This window comes from Dermacentor variabilis, chromosome 10, assembly GCF_050947875.1.
Source record: "Dermacentor variabilis isolate Ectoservices chromosome 10, ASM5094787v1, whole genome shotgun sequence".
In the NCBI taxonomy this organism is placed as follows: Eukaryota; Metazoa; Arthropoda; class Arachnida; order Ixodida; family Ixodidae; genus Dermacentor; species Dermacentor variabilis.
In genome coordinates, this window is record NC_134577.1 from 19,623,604 (window position 1) to 19,639,650 (window position 16,047).

At 49.0% G+C, this 16,047-nt stretch overlaps 1 protein-coding gene across 7 annotated transcripts in view; it reads right to left on the reverse strand.

The window, feature by feature from the left end:
• LOC142560066 (uncharacterized) overlaps positions 1–16,047 on the reverse strand; it is a 116,045-nt gene that overhangs the window by 76,435 nt on the left and 23,563 nt on the right. For 2 of the 7 annotated variants that reach the window (XM_075671848.1, XM_075671845.1), the window contains exon 2: positions 4,283–5,000. In XM_075671848.1, the coding sequence (XP_075527963.1) occupies positions 4,283–4,740 (458 nt within the window). In that variant the 5' untranslated portion in view covers positions 4,741–5,000. Of the gene's footprint in view, positions 1–4,282; positions 5,001–8,465; positions 8,741–16,047 lie in introns of those variants that run through there. The other 5 variants (XM_075671847.1, XM_075671846.1, XM_075671844.1 and 2 more) reach the window with 5 other exon arrangements.

Below are 16,047 nucleotides of genomic sequence, written 5' to 3' on the forward strand. Positions count from 1 at the left end.
TCTCTTAAAGACTCGCCGATGTCACTCAGCCTCACCGATTTCCTAAAATATCAACAGATGTCATTTGTCCATGGTCACCAGGTTAAGAGAGTCACTCTCTTTAATAACCCGTTTACTCATGACGAATAGTGCGCAATAACTGTGATATATATAAATATCTTGTTCCGATCAGATATACATAAAAAATTATCACTAAGAAAGTTTAATTCTTCATTAGCAGTCGCTCGTAACAGTTTTGTTCCTTTGTTGGCGAAAATTGTTTGTGACTAGCCATATCAATAAAATCGTTGACAACCCGCTGTGGATGCGTAGTGGATCTGGCATTGCGTTGCTGAGCACGTGGTCACGGAATCAAATCCCGGCCACGGCGACTACATTTTGACGGAGGCGAAATGCAAAAAAAAAAACGAAAAAAAAACGGCCGTGTACCGTGCAATGGGTGCTCGTTAAAAAATCCCAGGCAGTCAAAATTAATAATCTGAAGGGGCATTGCACTACGGCATGCAACGCCCCTGTGGTTTTTGTGGTTTGTGGTTTTTGGCACACAATACCCCAGTATTCAAAATTCGTTTATACGTGTCCTTACGAACAGATCTTTCTTATTAACGGCTTCTTGACACATGTCCCTTAATGTGTCGACCGAGGTCAACTCTGCTTTCGGGATTTGTGCTCAGAATCATCTCCCACCATTACAGTACGTCTGTTTCCTTCCTTTCGTGCCTGAGTGTGACGCCTGGCCTTCCTCGGCAGGCCGGCCGCAAGGGCCCATTTCAGATGAACCTTATAATATTATAAGTTCAGGCCAACAGCTACACGGGAACCCCCAACAGCCGTCTGGCGTCTGGAACCTTACGCGTACTTGAATGTCAGCGCACGTGGCCAAGAAAAAGCTCCCGTGAAGTTCACAGCTTTGAAGCGAAATAAACTACGAAGAGGAGCTTGTCTGTGGGTGCAGACCTTGCTCAAACTATAAATTATGACAATGAGAGAAGTGAAACGCCACTCGAAAAGAACGCATGCAAAACAAGCTTGAACACTACTAGTCGTATTTATTAAAGCGCAGAGAGACCTACTTGGGCAGACTACATTCACAAGCTGCACTCAATGCGCCCTTCCGCCAAAGAGCCAAAATTACGGCTAGACGGCGAAGTAAGTTTATGGTATGGTTGACTTGTCTGTCAAGTACGCTCACGTGCGAAGCCCATGGCAGTCATCGGCCAAGGATTGACACAGAAAAATTTGTGTTGTATAACATTCGTCAAAGTTTGCTTTTTAGGATATTTATGAAAGTTGTTCACCTGCCGTCTAGTGAATTAACGTAATACAAATGCTTTAGTGTAAAAGAGGCCCATGCCCCTTTCTTTCAAGAAGTTTTCAATGACATCAAGAACTTCCTGCAACGCCGATTAAAGCACGTTCGCTTCTTTACTGAACTTCGCATGTTTGTGCGTTTTTTGTACCATACTTTCTGTCCATTCCTTGACTCATGTGTAGAACTTTGTGTGTATTCGTGGTTATTAATTGTCTTGAGTGTTTTGCAGTGCTTGTTGTGAATTAATATGTTCGTGCCGTCACGTGCAGTTGCCGCCTAATGGCACCAACCTCTCCTTTGAAACGTATCACGAAAAGCCACAATTGGTTGGATGGCTGTGATAATGACGTCATATCTCGAGGCATTTCTCGCCCTAATCTTCCGTAATTATAATCATCTCTTTGATAAGGTTGCCCACTGTGTCGTCGCAAGTGGATGCACGTGGTGGCCTTGCATGAAAGGGAGAAGCTAATCTGCATCGAGGTAGCAACTAATGTGGCAGTCACATCTGTTCGAAACGCGAACAAGAGGCAGGGGCGAGTTTTCACTTGCTTCTTGTTAGTACTCAGCCCTACTAGCTATTCTAGCCAGCTATCCCGTTCACAATGCTCACTGCAGAAAGGTCGGTTCAACGATCGTGCATCGAGCATTGCTTTAATCTGTCCTCATCTTGACTCCCATTCTATTGTCTTCCCCTTGTGTTTTTACCCCTGCGCAAAGTATGCTAAAGCGCACTAGCTGAAGCCGACCCATCTGCCTTTCCTTGAATAAAGTTGCTCTATCTATCTCTTGGTTTAACACTAAACTTCTGGTAATTCCGAAGTAGTTCCTTTGCTGAAGCATCAGTGCCATCACATAGAACTGATTTTATGCAAAGTAAGCTAGCTGTCAGTCTTAACGTCAGCTCAAACTTTCCTTGTAGTGTTTTTGACACACTGGTCACCTGCGTAAATAGGTCCGCTGTCCTATAGGTAGATGTGGCGTAACGAATGCCCACATCCCGTCTCTGTGTCGTAGTCACGTGGCACTTTGCGTCCCCCGTGCCACCCGACTTTCTATTTTCGTGAGAACGTCTGCAACGCCGTGCTCATCCATCAGTTGCCGTGGCAGGCTAAGAATCCGGCAAGGGAAACTGAACTGCCTAAGCCTAACGCCGCGTGGCGCACTCGCTTCGAGAATGCCAACCTCAGACACTGCCTTTTTCTTGCTTTCAACAATGGTCAGATGCGCGTGAAAATTATGTTTACCGACACATCCGCCCCACAAACAGTAGCTTTTGCCGAACACGTTTACGCATTCATATTTGCACACGTATCTCTATTCTGTTCTCATCACCACGTTTCGTCGCTCCTCTTCCCCCGCGAAGAGCAACGGCCGCGCGTGAACCACGTCGACGATCCTGCTTTTTTTTTTTCTGCGTATAAGCATTTTTCTCTCGTCACGCAAAGAAGTAGCCGCTTTCTGGCATCGGTCTCACCGTAGTATCGTCAAGTGAGAGCTAACGACGCCCAACCAGCATCAGTTCTGTCATAATCCACTCAAGTCCCCTGCGTTTAAATTCATTGCCGCCCAGCCGAGGACATCAACACAATGCCATCAAGTGTGCCATGTGCTCACTTATGCCAAGGTGGGACAAAAACTAAAGGGAACACGTGTGCCGCATCGGGGAGCATAATATGTACTGGTTATGTTGATGAAATCCAGAACGCATCCCGTGAAACCTTCAAACTGAGAGCTCACTGGCAAATATTACCAAGTAAAATTTGAACACTAGCTTCCTCATACAGTAGTCCTGGCGCGGCTTGCACGAACATTTAATAACGAAAACATTAACGAATTTAAGAACGCGTTCTTGTGCGGACCAGGCGTTGTCTATAGAACATTTAAGAACGCGTTGTTAAGCTCGTTATTATTATCGTTATTAAATGTTCGTGCAAACCGCCCCTGGTTTAAATGCCCATAATGTGTTCCATTCCATATATGTGATTACACACTTACCTCCTCCCTCTCTTAATCCCTATACTACCCCTTTTCCCAGTTGCGGGTAGGATACCAGACGCGCGTCTGGTTAACCTCTCTACCTTTCCTCTTATATATATATATATATATATGTATATGTATCAGCGACAACATTCAGCGCTACTACAGAGTGGAATCTATCCTTTCACTTGTTCTTTCCTGTCTCGTTTCTGTAAAGGCTCACGTTTTGGTTGGTCATGTTCAATTGAGAACACTTCTAGAAATGCAGATGTGAAGCATTTGTGGTGCGAGCTAAGTTAGCTTCAGGCGTGCAATGAACAATCAAAACTAACCAACAAACACTTCGGAACTGCTTCTCAAGTAGTGCTCTCAAGCATGGTCGTAAAACTACGTGGTGCCTTTACTCCGCCGCCGCAAACCCTACGGTATTCAGGTATTCAAGCGGCTGCGTACTCACGTGATGTAAAGTCTGACGAAACAGTCTGAACGCCACTGCTCTCGTCGCTGATGAGTAAAAGTAGCGGTGTAATGGTGACGCTTTTACCGCCGCTTGTATGCTACCATACTGGACTCCTGTCTTGCTGGCAGCTAAAGCCGACCACCGAATCCTCAAGCGCAGATGTTAGCCGCTTCTGTGGCCTTTAGACTGTTTTTGACAGACTGCTTCACTACCGCTGAGAAGAGTCCATGTGCCGCAAGTCTGTTCCATTGTTCTGTCGTACCTTTTTTTGTGCTAAGGTTCACTTCAAAAATTATTTTCAAGCATAGTGGTCGCATACTGAATTGATTACACTCCAAGATCTCGTAAAACAAACGATCAGATTCTCAAGTCTGCGTACACATTCGCGCTAAAGCTACTGCGCACAGCGTCTGGACAGCGCCCGTCTGCCACAACTGTTCTTCCGTCCCCTAGCTCTCTCTGAACATATTCACTTCTAGACTCGCTCTTCAGCAACCGTGCTCGAGAATCACAGTGGCCGCAGTACTCACTTGATGACGTTCCCCGACTTCGCGAGCTCGGTGGTCAGGTTGCCCCAAGCGCGCTGCGTGTTCCACAACTTCGCATTCTCGTCGCCACCGTTGATCACCGAGTCCCGACGATACTCGATGGTGGAGGCCCTGCGCAACGCCTTCTGCAGTTCCGAGGGTCGCGGAGCCCTCGCGTTGGCACCGGAGGACCCGCCGGCGGCAGCATCGTCTGCCGTTTCCGATTCCGGCGGCGTGTCGCCTCCCGGAAGCTGGGTTAGGAAGTCCCGGAAGCCCTTCTCGAAGTCGTGGAAGTCTATCCGTCCGTCGTCGTCGTGGTCGAGGTCCTCGAATATGGCGTCGGCGTCCTGGCTGCTGATGCTGAACCGGTGGCACAGCTTGCGCAGCTCCTCGCGGTCCAGGTATCCCGTGCCCCGAGTGTCACACGCGCGGAACAGCTGCTCCAGCTGCAGCGTGGCCATCGGGTCGACTGCGGCAGCGGCGCTCGGCAGCGGCGGAGGCGCGCTCTCCGCGGATCGCGGCTTGGCCGTTCCGGCTTTTGACGCCAGCGTTCTCGCTATGAAGTTCTTCTTTTCCCTCCAATGGGGCCCGGCGGGGGTCAGGATAAGTTCATCTTCGTCGGCCTTGTCTTAATCTGTGTCCAGCTGTAGTCTAGCACCCGCACGTGAGGCCCTCGGAGTCTGCCGGTCACCTCCAGCCGTTCCACCTGGTTGTCATTCAACTGTGGAAGAGAGCAGAAAGAAGCTGTGTGAGAAGCTGTGGCCACTCGTTTAGACCACTGCCTTTAAAGCACCGCTGTGCGTACATAAATGGTGATATGAGTGGCTGAGCTTTCTAAAACTGTGTCCTTTTTAAAACCGCTTCTTAAAACTATCCCATTGAAATGGTGGACTCACATTTGTGCGCTAACTGCAAGTGCGGGAAGACCATGGATAAACTTCTTTGTCACTGTTCTCGCCTCAATAAGCAACGCCAGACACCCCAGTGTGCCTTGGATAGACTGGACGATAACCCATTTACAGAAGCAAAGGTCTTGAGAACCTGGACTCACAGCTCATCAGCCCAGAAATCCAATCGAGCTCTTCTACAGTAGCTGAAGGTGACAGATTTGAATGCCCGACTTTAGTTACGCTGCGCCTGGCTTAGTGCATGTGAAAGTGCGATCAAGGCTCGTGCCTTCTCTCTTTCTTTCGCTCCCCCCCTCGTGTTGGGTAGCAAACTGGACAAACTCTACTTAACCTCCCTGCCTACATACATACATACATACATACATACATACATACATACATACATACATACATACATACATACATACATACATACATACATACATACATACATACATACATACATACATACATACATACATACATACATACATACATACATACATACATACATACATACATACATACATACATACATACATACATACATACATACATACATACATACATACATAGAGTTCGATAGTACGAAGTGAATAGCCGTTAAGTACGAGTTATTTTTTATACTATAGTAGCAGTTCGTTTTTATGTATTCCAGCCTATTCTGTGTTCATACCCGAGCTCTTGCTATTCAGAGAAGAGGCAAACGATGTTGAAGGTAGGCCAAAAATGGTAAAGTTAAAGGTCGTTTTACTATAGCACGCAACAGTTCGTTTGCAAAGCAAATTGTCAAGAGTGTCGGTGACCTTGCAACGTGGTGCACGGAATGCAGAGTGCACATGGCCACACAGGAAGCTATTCTTTTCTGGCGGGTTAGAAATATAGGTCAGAGCAAATATAGGTGTGTGTGTGTGTGTGTGTGTGTGTGTGTGTGTGTGTGTGTGTGTGTGTGTGTGTGTGTGTGTGTGTGTGTGTGTGTGTGTGTGTGTGTGTGTGTGTGTGTGTGTGTGCGTGCGTGCGTGCGTGTGTGCGTGCGTGCGTGCGTGCGTGCGTGTTCGTGCGTGCGTGCGTGCGTGTGTGTGTGTGTGTGTGTGTGTGTGTGTGTGTGTGTGCGCGTGCGTGTGTGCGTGTGCGTGTGTGTGTGTGTGTGTGTGTGTGTGTGTGTGTGTGTGTGTGTGTGTGTGTGTGTGTGTGTGTGCGTGTGTGTGTGTGTGTGTTAGAAACAACTATACGTTGCTTCAGGGGGTAGGAGTTCAATGACTGGTGGCCTGACGACGATTCGACACCGTCACGACAGCGCTGGAGGCGACGCTATTGACGATGGACGCGATGGACAAACGCGATGATAGTAACGCGATGGACAGACGGATGGACAAAGCAAACACAGCTTCGAGCGTTTAAGTATTGCCGCGGCAAAAAAGGAGCAGAACTGCATCTCCTCTAAAATTTCGCGCTTTCCTAGCCACCGCTGCGTTTACTGCAAGAAGCAAAGTGGACCAGACTCCGCATACACCCTGGCTTGGTTATTCAAGACTGGACGATGCGCTTCCCCGCGCAGTGCCTGCTGTGGTGATATTGGCGGCACTGAACATTTCATCTGGCTATGCCCGCGGTTCAACACAGAAAGAAAAGCGATGGCCGACAGCCTGCAAAAGAATGGTCTTTCGCGCGGAACCTTTGAAGACGTTGTTTTCCCAGGAGGGCCCGCGGCTATCAGGAAGAGAGTGCAACGACTGCTGATTGCCTTTATGCGAGGCACAGGGCTCATCAACACCCGATAACACAGCCCTCATCTCAATTCAGATGAGGCTCGGGTGGAACAATTGCCGGCTATGTACGCCAGGCTAACCCCGCCTTCTGCAACACCACCACCACCAATACCTGGGGAATTTTCTTTTTTTCACTTCACGAACGTTGAACTTTACATCTCTGGGATTTAATAGCAGTGCTAAGCAGTAGAAGCAAATAGGATGAACATCAGTGTGACGTCGCAGAAATGACGCACGAACCCAACCATTGTGCAAGCGCACGCAGCTGTTGTCACGGTGTCAGCTCGCAAAGGAATGCGAGATCACCGTGAAGTTGGAGAGAATAAAAATAAATATGGGCCAGAAATGTCACTCCTTCCTGAAACTGCATAATTACAGGAACCCGGCTGTAACGACCTTCGCGAACGTGGCGTCAGACAGTGACGTCACGGCAACCAGCCGACTGAATTGGAAACGAAAACCACTCATTCATGCAGCGTTGCTAACAAAGCGAGTGGTATATGCTAGACAAATATAGTGTAGTAGGCTTCGTAATTGGAAATTGACCTTGCTATATATCGTTTTAAAACGAAAATGAGCAAAGCTGATTTACATGTATTAGGTGCGAAAATATAGCGATACGTGCATCTATCTTTCCGTAAGGGAATATTTACTGTGCCTTCTGGATTTCTTTTATTTATTTTTTTGCATTTTCGTAAGTGCACGATTATTGTGTTTACTTTTGTAACCTATGTAAAGACTAATGAAATCAGAGTTCCGTAATTCAGAATTTTTTTTTAATTCAAATATTTCACCAGTGGCAACCAATGCACCATTCCATTGACTACTTGATCCACGAATTAATCTCCTTAGGTCGTTAGCATCGGCCCGATATATCTTACTGCAAGAAAAACACCCATCCAAGAGATCTAACTGCCCCCATCTTTCGTAAGCCACCTAATAACCCCGAATTTCTATATTTCACGAGTCAGCCTAATTATTTTCCCTCTTCGGTTGAGGTTTTATATTTATTTAGCACTTTTTTTACTACACTGATGGACCATCGGTTATCAACTTTGGGTCACTCGCATAGCTGGCCAGCCTACATCATTCTCTGCTATGTATAATAACATAATCTACTCTGACTTTGATTAATAATACATACTTATTACGCCTACCAACATCGTTCAATATGTGGCATCAGCTTTCTTTTGTTTTTTTAATCTTCTTTTAAATTCATAGCTTTCATAGTAGTCGCCATGTTTCCAAAATCAAAGAGCAAGACAGAGAGAGAGCAAGAACAGGAAAGGCAGGGAGGTCAACCAGATGAGCACTCGGTTTGCTACCCCACATTGGTGGTGGGGGAAAGGGTAATTGAGCTTACAAAAAAGTGAAGCTGCTGAAACAGTTCTTCAAATTGAAGTCCACGTGAACGTGTTGTGTTTCAAATAGAGGTCAAAATAATTTTGCTGCTGTGAACGTTTTATGTATGCATCGATCGCTCGAACAGAATAGGCTACATTAGTACATCCAAGTCGGCGTCATACGTACGAACCGCCTGGAGGTAGGTTACGAAGCTTCGCCGCGCTGCCAAACGTCCGGTTGGCGCCTAAGGTTATTGCCGGCGGTAAGCACAGTAGTTTAGAGCACTATACACACAGTGTAGTATCCAACGTGACGTTCAGATGAGTCCGCCCAACGTTCCTTGAGGTTCGTCCCACTTTAACGAACGAAACTCCTTGCGACGTTGCACTTTTTCCCGAGCATCACAACAAAGAGCGTCACACTAAATCTAGCAGGCATTCGCGGCGACAAAAAGCCACCGAATGCACGTACGCAAGTAGAAAGCGGCACCGTCACCGGCGTCAGCTGAAGAGAGAAGGTGTGTTTTGTGCGTCTGCAAGCACACTGGTCACGTGAGGCGCTCACGTAGCCTCTGACGCGTCTCCCCTTGCCCCGCCTACTCGGAGGAACATGTGCGGTGGATGAAGAAATCAAAACACAAAAGAAAGCTAGCTCTCTCCCCCTCTATCGTCTGTTTTTTTTTTTCGCCAGCACTGCAGCAGGCCTATGCCGTTATTCGCGTTCTTCTTTCCCGCGTGTGCGCGCTCTACGTCCAGTTGCCCGGCGCAAACCAAATGACGCATAGCTCTCCCACGTGCTTCCACTGTCCCAAGGCAGGCGCGCATTTTGCAGGATGAATCGGCTAGCATTGTCAGCGCCGTGGCAGCAGTCGTCACAGCTACCAAAGCCGTGAGTTCAGCACCAATGAAGCGATGGTGTGTTGTGTAAGTTGACAGCTATCATCGCTTCAACGGTGCTGAACTCACAGCTTTGGTAGCTGTGACGACTGCAGCGATGGCGCTGACAATGCTTGCCAATTCATCCTGCACAATCCGCGCCCGACACACACACACACACACACACACACACATATATATATATATATATATAATAGCTAGATTAGTCATATCCTAAGAAGCCAACAAACAGTAGAGCATCGCACGCGAAATGCGAAGGTTGGGGGTTCGGTTCCCACCTGCGGCAAGTTGTTTTTCCATCCACTTTCATTTACACTAATTTATAGCAAACCCCTCGGTTAATTCCCTTCTTTCTCGTTTATATATATATATATATATATATATATATATATATATATATATATATATATATCCTAACAGTTAATCAGTTCAGAAGGACAAACAGAAGAGGGCATGCGGGGCTGCGTTTGCACGGCGCAACTGAACAGCAGGGCGAAAACAGGAAATAAACGTGACAAAATATAGCGCGGCGGGGGATCGCCTGGTCTGGTCGCCCCGTTCCGTCGCTGCTGTACGATAATGCGAAGTGCCGTGCCTTGTTATTCGAGGCCCGAGGTGGCGGCCTGAGCACAAAAACCAAAACAAAAACATGCCGGAGAGGACATTCGCCACAAGATGAGGCACGTTCTGCTGCAGTGAGTCGGCACATCGTAATGGAATGCCAAGATATCCTCCCAGCAAGGCCCGTAAGAAACGTGCACCTTCCAGAAGCGCTGGTATTCAAGCGGATGGAAGAACTACCTTGTCAGAAGTGGAGGGAAGCAAAAGACGTTTAGAGTATATTGGTTGATTAAAAAGAAAAAAGCAGCGAAGATATTGACATTTTAGTAGGACGTTCCTGGGGGCTAGTCGGTTCATAGTTGAAGGGATGTTAAATCTGTGCGAAAAAACGAGGACAAGCGATATGAAGGCACAGCACACCACGAGCGCTCGTGTTGTGTGTTCCTTTCGCTTGTCCTCGTTTTCTCTCGCAGTTTTAACTTCGCTTCAAGATACTGATGACTTAGAGAATCGTTACAGGCGTAGACAGCCGCACAATATTATAGATACAGAGATTTTAAGAAATACTGAAAAGATGAAGGAGGGATAGGCGAAATGCCAGACTGTTCTGCACGTATATCGTACTGATTAGCTCAAGCAGCCTAGGTGGCTATGGGCCTCCTACCAGTTTCACAGTGTATGCCAGTAGAAATCAGCAGCAGCATGCAGTCTATGTATTCGGTATTTCGGTATTCCGGTTATACACGAACTGGCTAGAACTCTCTGCTGTATGCAGGCACCGAATGCTAAGCGGCTCCCGTTATCCCAGCTGTTATCCGCTATCGGCGACCCAGAGGCGCGTGCGAAGCGTGTGTAGCGAGTGGCTGATAGCTGCAGCTGTCGTCGTTGGAAATAGCAGCGGAGGAAAATGGCCAGGTGTGGGAGGCAGCTATGTTGATCTGTAGGTCTCTCTTTCTTTGCGCGCGTGTGTTTTTTCCGCCCCGCTTAAGCGCTGTCTCCCTTCTATGAACCCGACGAAAACGCGTACTGCATACGACGGCCAGTGAACTTGGCTCGCTCTGCTATAAATAATACGAGTTCAGCGATGCTTTTCAATGCCAAATGGTGCAAGCGTTGCTGCCTTCGCAAGCCATTGCAGAGTAGTCGTCAATTACGGAGTTTAGACGGTGCCCGGGACATGATCTGATGCCCACCCGAAAGTCATATACGGCCGCTTGCTCGTACACCTGAATTAATGAATGAAACCACGTTCATTAAAATGCGCCGAAGACGCTGCTCCGAAGCCGAAGACGATCGGCTACGCGACAGCCACAAGCGTCATGCTTAGCTGCCTCCAGGACGTTCGTTAATAAAATGGAGTCAGCCTCGTACACATGTAGAGAAGCAATACAATTCACCTATTGTAGGTACATCGCCGGAAGTACCGTAGGTGTTGTCTTTTATTTATTTATTTATTTATTTATTTATTTATTTATTTATTTATTTATTTATTTATTTATTTATCAACATTTCCTCACACTCTTTCTCATCATCTATAGCTGAGCCAAAAGAGAAACTTGGAAGGATCTGAACGCATCTTCCATAAGCGATAGATAAGGAGCATTGTCCAGTTTCCTAACCGTTGTACAATTTAAAAAAGTCGCCGGTTCGCACGAAATGCAAAGTATCTATTACGACAGCCGTTTAGTAGACAGCTATACGAAGTAAGGATGGTGGATTTATTGGCCCTATGAACTTCTAAACATTTGTTTACTAACTAAAGTAACAAGCACGGTGTCGCGCTCACACAGGTAAACATAAACACACCTCGCTCGATGACCGTGGAAACTCGCTGTTAGAACTCTGCAGCGAGGAATCGCGGCAGCAGAAGCGAGTGAATTGACCTGCGTGCTGCCTCTGGCTTCAACACGAACGAAACATCGACAGCACAAAGCTACCGGCACTAGGCGCACTTTGCCAACATTGCAGATCGCTTTCAAGATACGACGCCCACGCGGCCTCGTCGAAGTAGCAGCCGCCGAAGTAGGACGCCAACCCCCCTCCTCCCTCACCTCCCCCCCCATGCCTCGCGCGCGACTGAAGAGGGTGCGCCTTCCTCCCTCGTGCGCGCGAGACTGAGCCGCGATTGTCGGCTGATGCTCGCAAGCTTTCACTCGCGCATACAGCGTGCGGCGACGATGTTATCGTGTTTGGTCTTTATAGGGAACATCACGGCGACGGCGACGGCAGAAATGCGCTTGGAGTGTCCATATTATTACGATATTATCGGTAGATACCCGAGAGACGAGCCGCCGCGAGAACGGCGACGAAGTGGGTCTGTGCCCTTGGCGCTAGTGAATGTCGGCCTGGCGTTCTGGCTCCAGTCCAGTGTAAATAGCCTGTAAATAGCCTCTTTCGTCTGTGTCTTTCTACACGTGGAGGTCAGCGATCCCCGTCCTCGCCAGGGAACTCCGGAGTGGTCGGTACATCGAGCTTGTCACCATGCCTCCCGGTGACGAGCCCGCCGCGAGAACGGCTTCGGCTGGTTCGACTGCTCCAATCGTCACGGTTGCCCAACATCGCGACCCCGGTGTGTTCTCTGGCCTGGAGGGACAGGACGTTGACGAATGGATCAAGCTATATGAACATGCCAGCGCTAATAACAGGTGAGACCCAACAATTATGCTCGCCAATGTCATCTTTTATCTTAGCGGCACACAACGCATGTGGTACCAGACGCATGACGACGAGATAAGCAGTTGGGACACTTTCAAAGAAAAGCTACGGGAACTGTTCGGCGACCCCATTGGCCACAAGGGTGCCACGAGAAAGGCTCTTGCGTCTCGTGTTCAGACATCTACAGAGCCGTACGTTTCATACATCTTCGACGTCTTGGCTCTTATGTCGTAAAGCTGACGATGCTATGTCTGAATCAGATAAAGTGTCCCATGTTCTAAAAGGCACAGCCGACGACGCTTTCAATTTGCTTGTTTTCGGCAACGTCTCGACAATCGACGCCATCATTAAAGAATGCCGTCGCCTTGAACAAGCCACGAGCCGCCGTATCACGCACCACATCACGCAGCTACCCAACACCGCTGCTACGTCGACATGTGAGGGTCGACCGCGTCAGGCCACCACCTGTGACAACATCACCCGTATTGTTCGCCGCGAGCTCGAGGCCGCCTGTTCGCCAACTTTCTCCACGACGCCTCCCGATCCGCACGATTGCCATGATTCAGGCCGTAGTCAGGCAGGAATTTAAGAACATGGGTCTGAACTCCGTGTGTTCGACATCTACACCCAGCGTTCCCCAGTTCTCTACCGGCCCTCCTCGTCCCCGACAGTCCTTTTCTACCACATCTCGCCGCAACCCGTCCGAATGGCGTACCCCTGATGTCAGACCAATCTGCTTCCACTGCTGTCAAATAGGCCACGTCGCTCGTCACTGCCGCAACCGATGGCCACCGCCTCCTCGGACATACGCCGCCACTTATTCCCGCACCTTTGGACCTTCTGTTCCCTATGCCACCCGCCATGAACCCACTGCCGCTGATGACCCTGCTCCGAACCTCCGCTACAGCCGCTCGCCCTCACCTCGACGCCGTCAGTCCCGTTCGCCCCAACACCGCCGCTTTTCTTCGCCGCCTATCGCCTCCCGGACCCAGCCGGAAAACTAGGCACTGCAGCTTCTGGAGGCGAAGCTGCGTTGTCGACCCTGCCCTCAAATCCTCTGCTCAGGTTACCTACTAACCGAAACCTTCTTGACGTTGACGTTGACGGCTATCCTGTCACGGCACTCATCGATACAGGAGCACATCTTTCTATTATGAGTGCTGCCTTCCGACGACGACTGAACAAGCTCCTCACCCCAGCGTCGGCACGCGTCGTCCGCGTTGCGGATGGCGGTTCTGTGCCTATCATCGGCATGTGTACATCGGCATGTGTACAGTGTGTCAGCATCGCCGGCTGCCACACTCCTTTCCTCTTCACCGTAATTGCTCATTGCCCCCACGACCTTATTCTCGGCCTCGATTTTCTCTCCGCCCATTCTGCTCTTATTGACTGCTCTTCCAGTACCCTTCGCCTTGAGTTGCCGAAGCTCGCAGAACCTTCTGACGCACCTCAGTGCCGCCTACGCCCCACCGGCTTTATTCGCCTACCACCAAAATCAATAGCCTATATTGAACTCTTGTCTTCCCCACCAGTCCCTGATGGCGAGTACATCGTCACTCCTCTGCCCGACATTCCACTACAGTATGACGTTACCGTGCCTCACAGTATACTTACTATTACTGCGAACCGCACTCGCATACCTATCTTTAAATTTGGATTGGCAAAGCAAATACTACCGCAAGGTATTTGCCTTGCCAACGTTGATTGTCTCGGCGACCATGACATGGCAGCGTTATCAACCGATACTTCTTGCGAGCTTAGCAGGCCCATCGTGCCAGCCTCGGCCGTCGATGCCAAGATACAGAAAATGGTTGCGACGGACCTGTCTTCTGCGCAGGCTGAAGACCTTTACCAAGTATTATCGTCCTACAGAGATATTTTTGATTTCAACGATCACCCTTTAGGCCAGACGCTCGCGGTCAAGCATCGAATTCTTACTGGCGATGCTACTCCTATTCACCGACGAGCGTATCGAGTTTCTGAGTCGGAACGCCGAGTAATTCAAAGCGAAGTCAACAAAATGCTAGACAAAAACATCATTGAGCCTTCTTCGAGTCCCTGGGCGTCACCTGTAGTGTTGGTTAAGAAGAAGGATGGCACGTGGCGCTTCTGTGTAGACTACCGCCATCTGAGCAACATTACTAAGAAGGACGTCTACCCGCTCCCACGTATAGACAACGCCCTTGACTGCCTCCACGGTTCCAGCTATTTCTCTTCTATCGATCTTCGTTCTGGATACTGGCAGATTGCTGTTGACGATATGGACAGAGAAAAAAAAATTGCCGACGATTACGTTACTTCCTAATGCGAAATTTGAGCGCAGCAAATAAGCTGTTTCACCTGATAGATTGAGGCAAAGAAATCGAGCAACACATGTATGCGATATCACAGAATTTTTTTTTTATTTTTCACACGTATTCCTTTAACAAAGACTCCACTAACAGTTCTTGACAGTCATGAAGGAAGCTTTGTGGTCGGAGAAATAGACTGATATATGTTCGACTTGGTACACCAATGCTTGATTCTCAAAGACGAGATCTATACAAGTGCCTCGCGAGGTTGTCACAGCCGTGGGACGCGTTACGAGCGAGAGGAACGGGATGTTCTCCCGCATAAGTGTTAGGAAATCGCTGTTTGTCTTTATGTCAAGCCGCCACCGATGTGGCTCTCTGATTGCCACCGCACAGGGCGAACGGCAGCGGCAATTTCGGCTCGGGCGGTGCACATATACAGATCCGCCGCCACCGATCTGGCTCTCTGATTGCCACCGCACAGGGGTTGCATTGGAGGAGGAGCGAAGAAAGGAATTAAGTTCGAGCCGGCGCTTTGACAACCGGAGACTCGCAGGAAGAGGGGGGAGGGGGGCGGCGTGTACACCCAGCGGCAAACGATGGGGGCAGAAGCGCGCGCAGCAAGCGGACAACACGATAAAGGGAGGAGGGAAGAGATAGCAGCGACTGACTGATGCCGCTGACGCCGATAGTGAGTCAACCCCAGCTGCGGAGTTGGTTTCAGGGACAACGAATAACCGGCGCGTCGGCAACTGAAGAGCACCCTATTCGCCACACAAGAACAGGGGGGGGGGGACCCTTTCCTCCTCTATCTGCATGGCGTCGACGGTGTTCTATGCAGTCACGTTATCTTGACTCTCTAGCGGCGTCAGCGGCATCCAGCGGTATCAGTCGGTCGCTGCTAGCGCTGGGGGGATGAAAGGGGGGCGGAGCTGGTTACGAGGCCGACGACGACGCCGACGCGAAACCCAGGAACGGACGCCAAAGAGCTGCGCTCTAAAACCGCGTTCATCACACCTGATGGCCTATACCAATTTAAAGTAATGCCGTTTGGATTATGCAACGCCCCTGCCACCTTTGAGCGTATGATGGACTCCTTGCTCCGTGGTTTCGAATGGTCCACTTGTCTCTGCTACCTCGACGACGTCATCTGTGTCTGTGTCTTTCTACACGTAACAATATAATTACTGTCGCAAAAGAAGAAAAAGCACCGCTGATCATTTTCTGGCTCTTGATAATAGATCCGACGAAAGTACCGTATAGTGAACTTGAGCTGCTCTGTTACGAATAATAGGAGGCCTGCAACCACTTGCAATGGGCAGTAGTTCATGCAGGTGACGTCGTTCAGCGCATGCGCTACTCTTG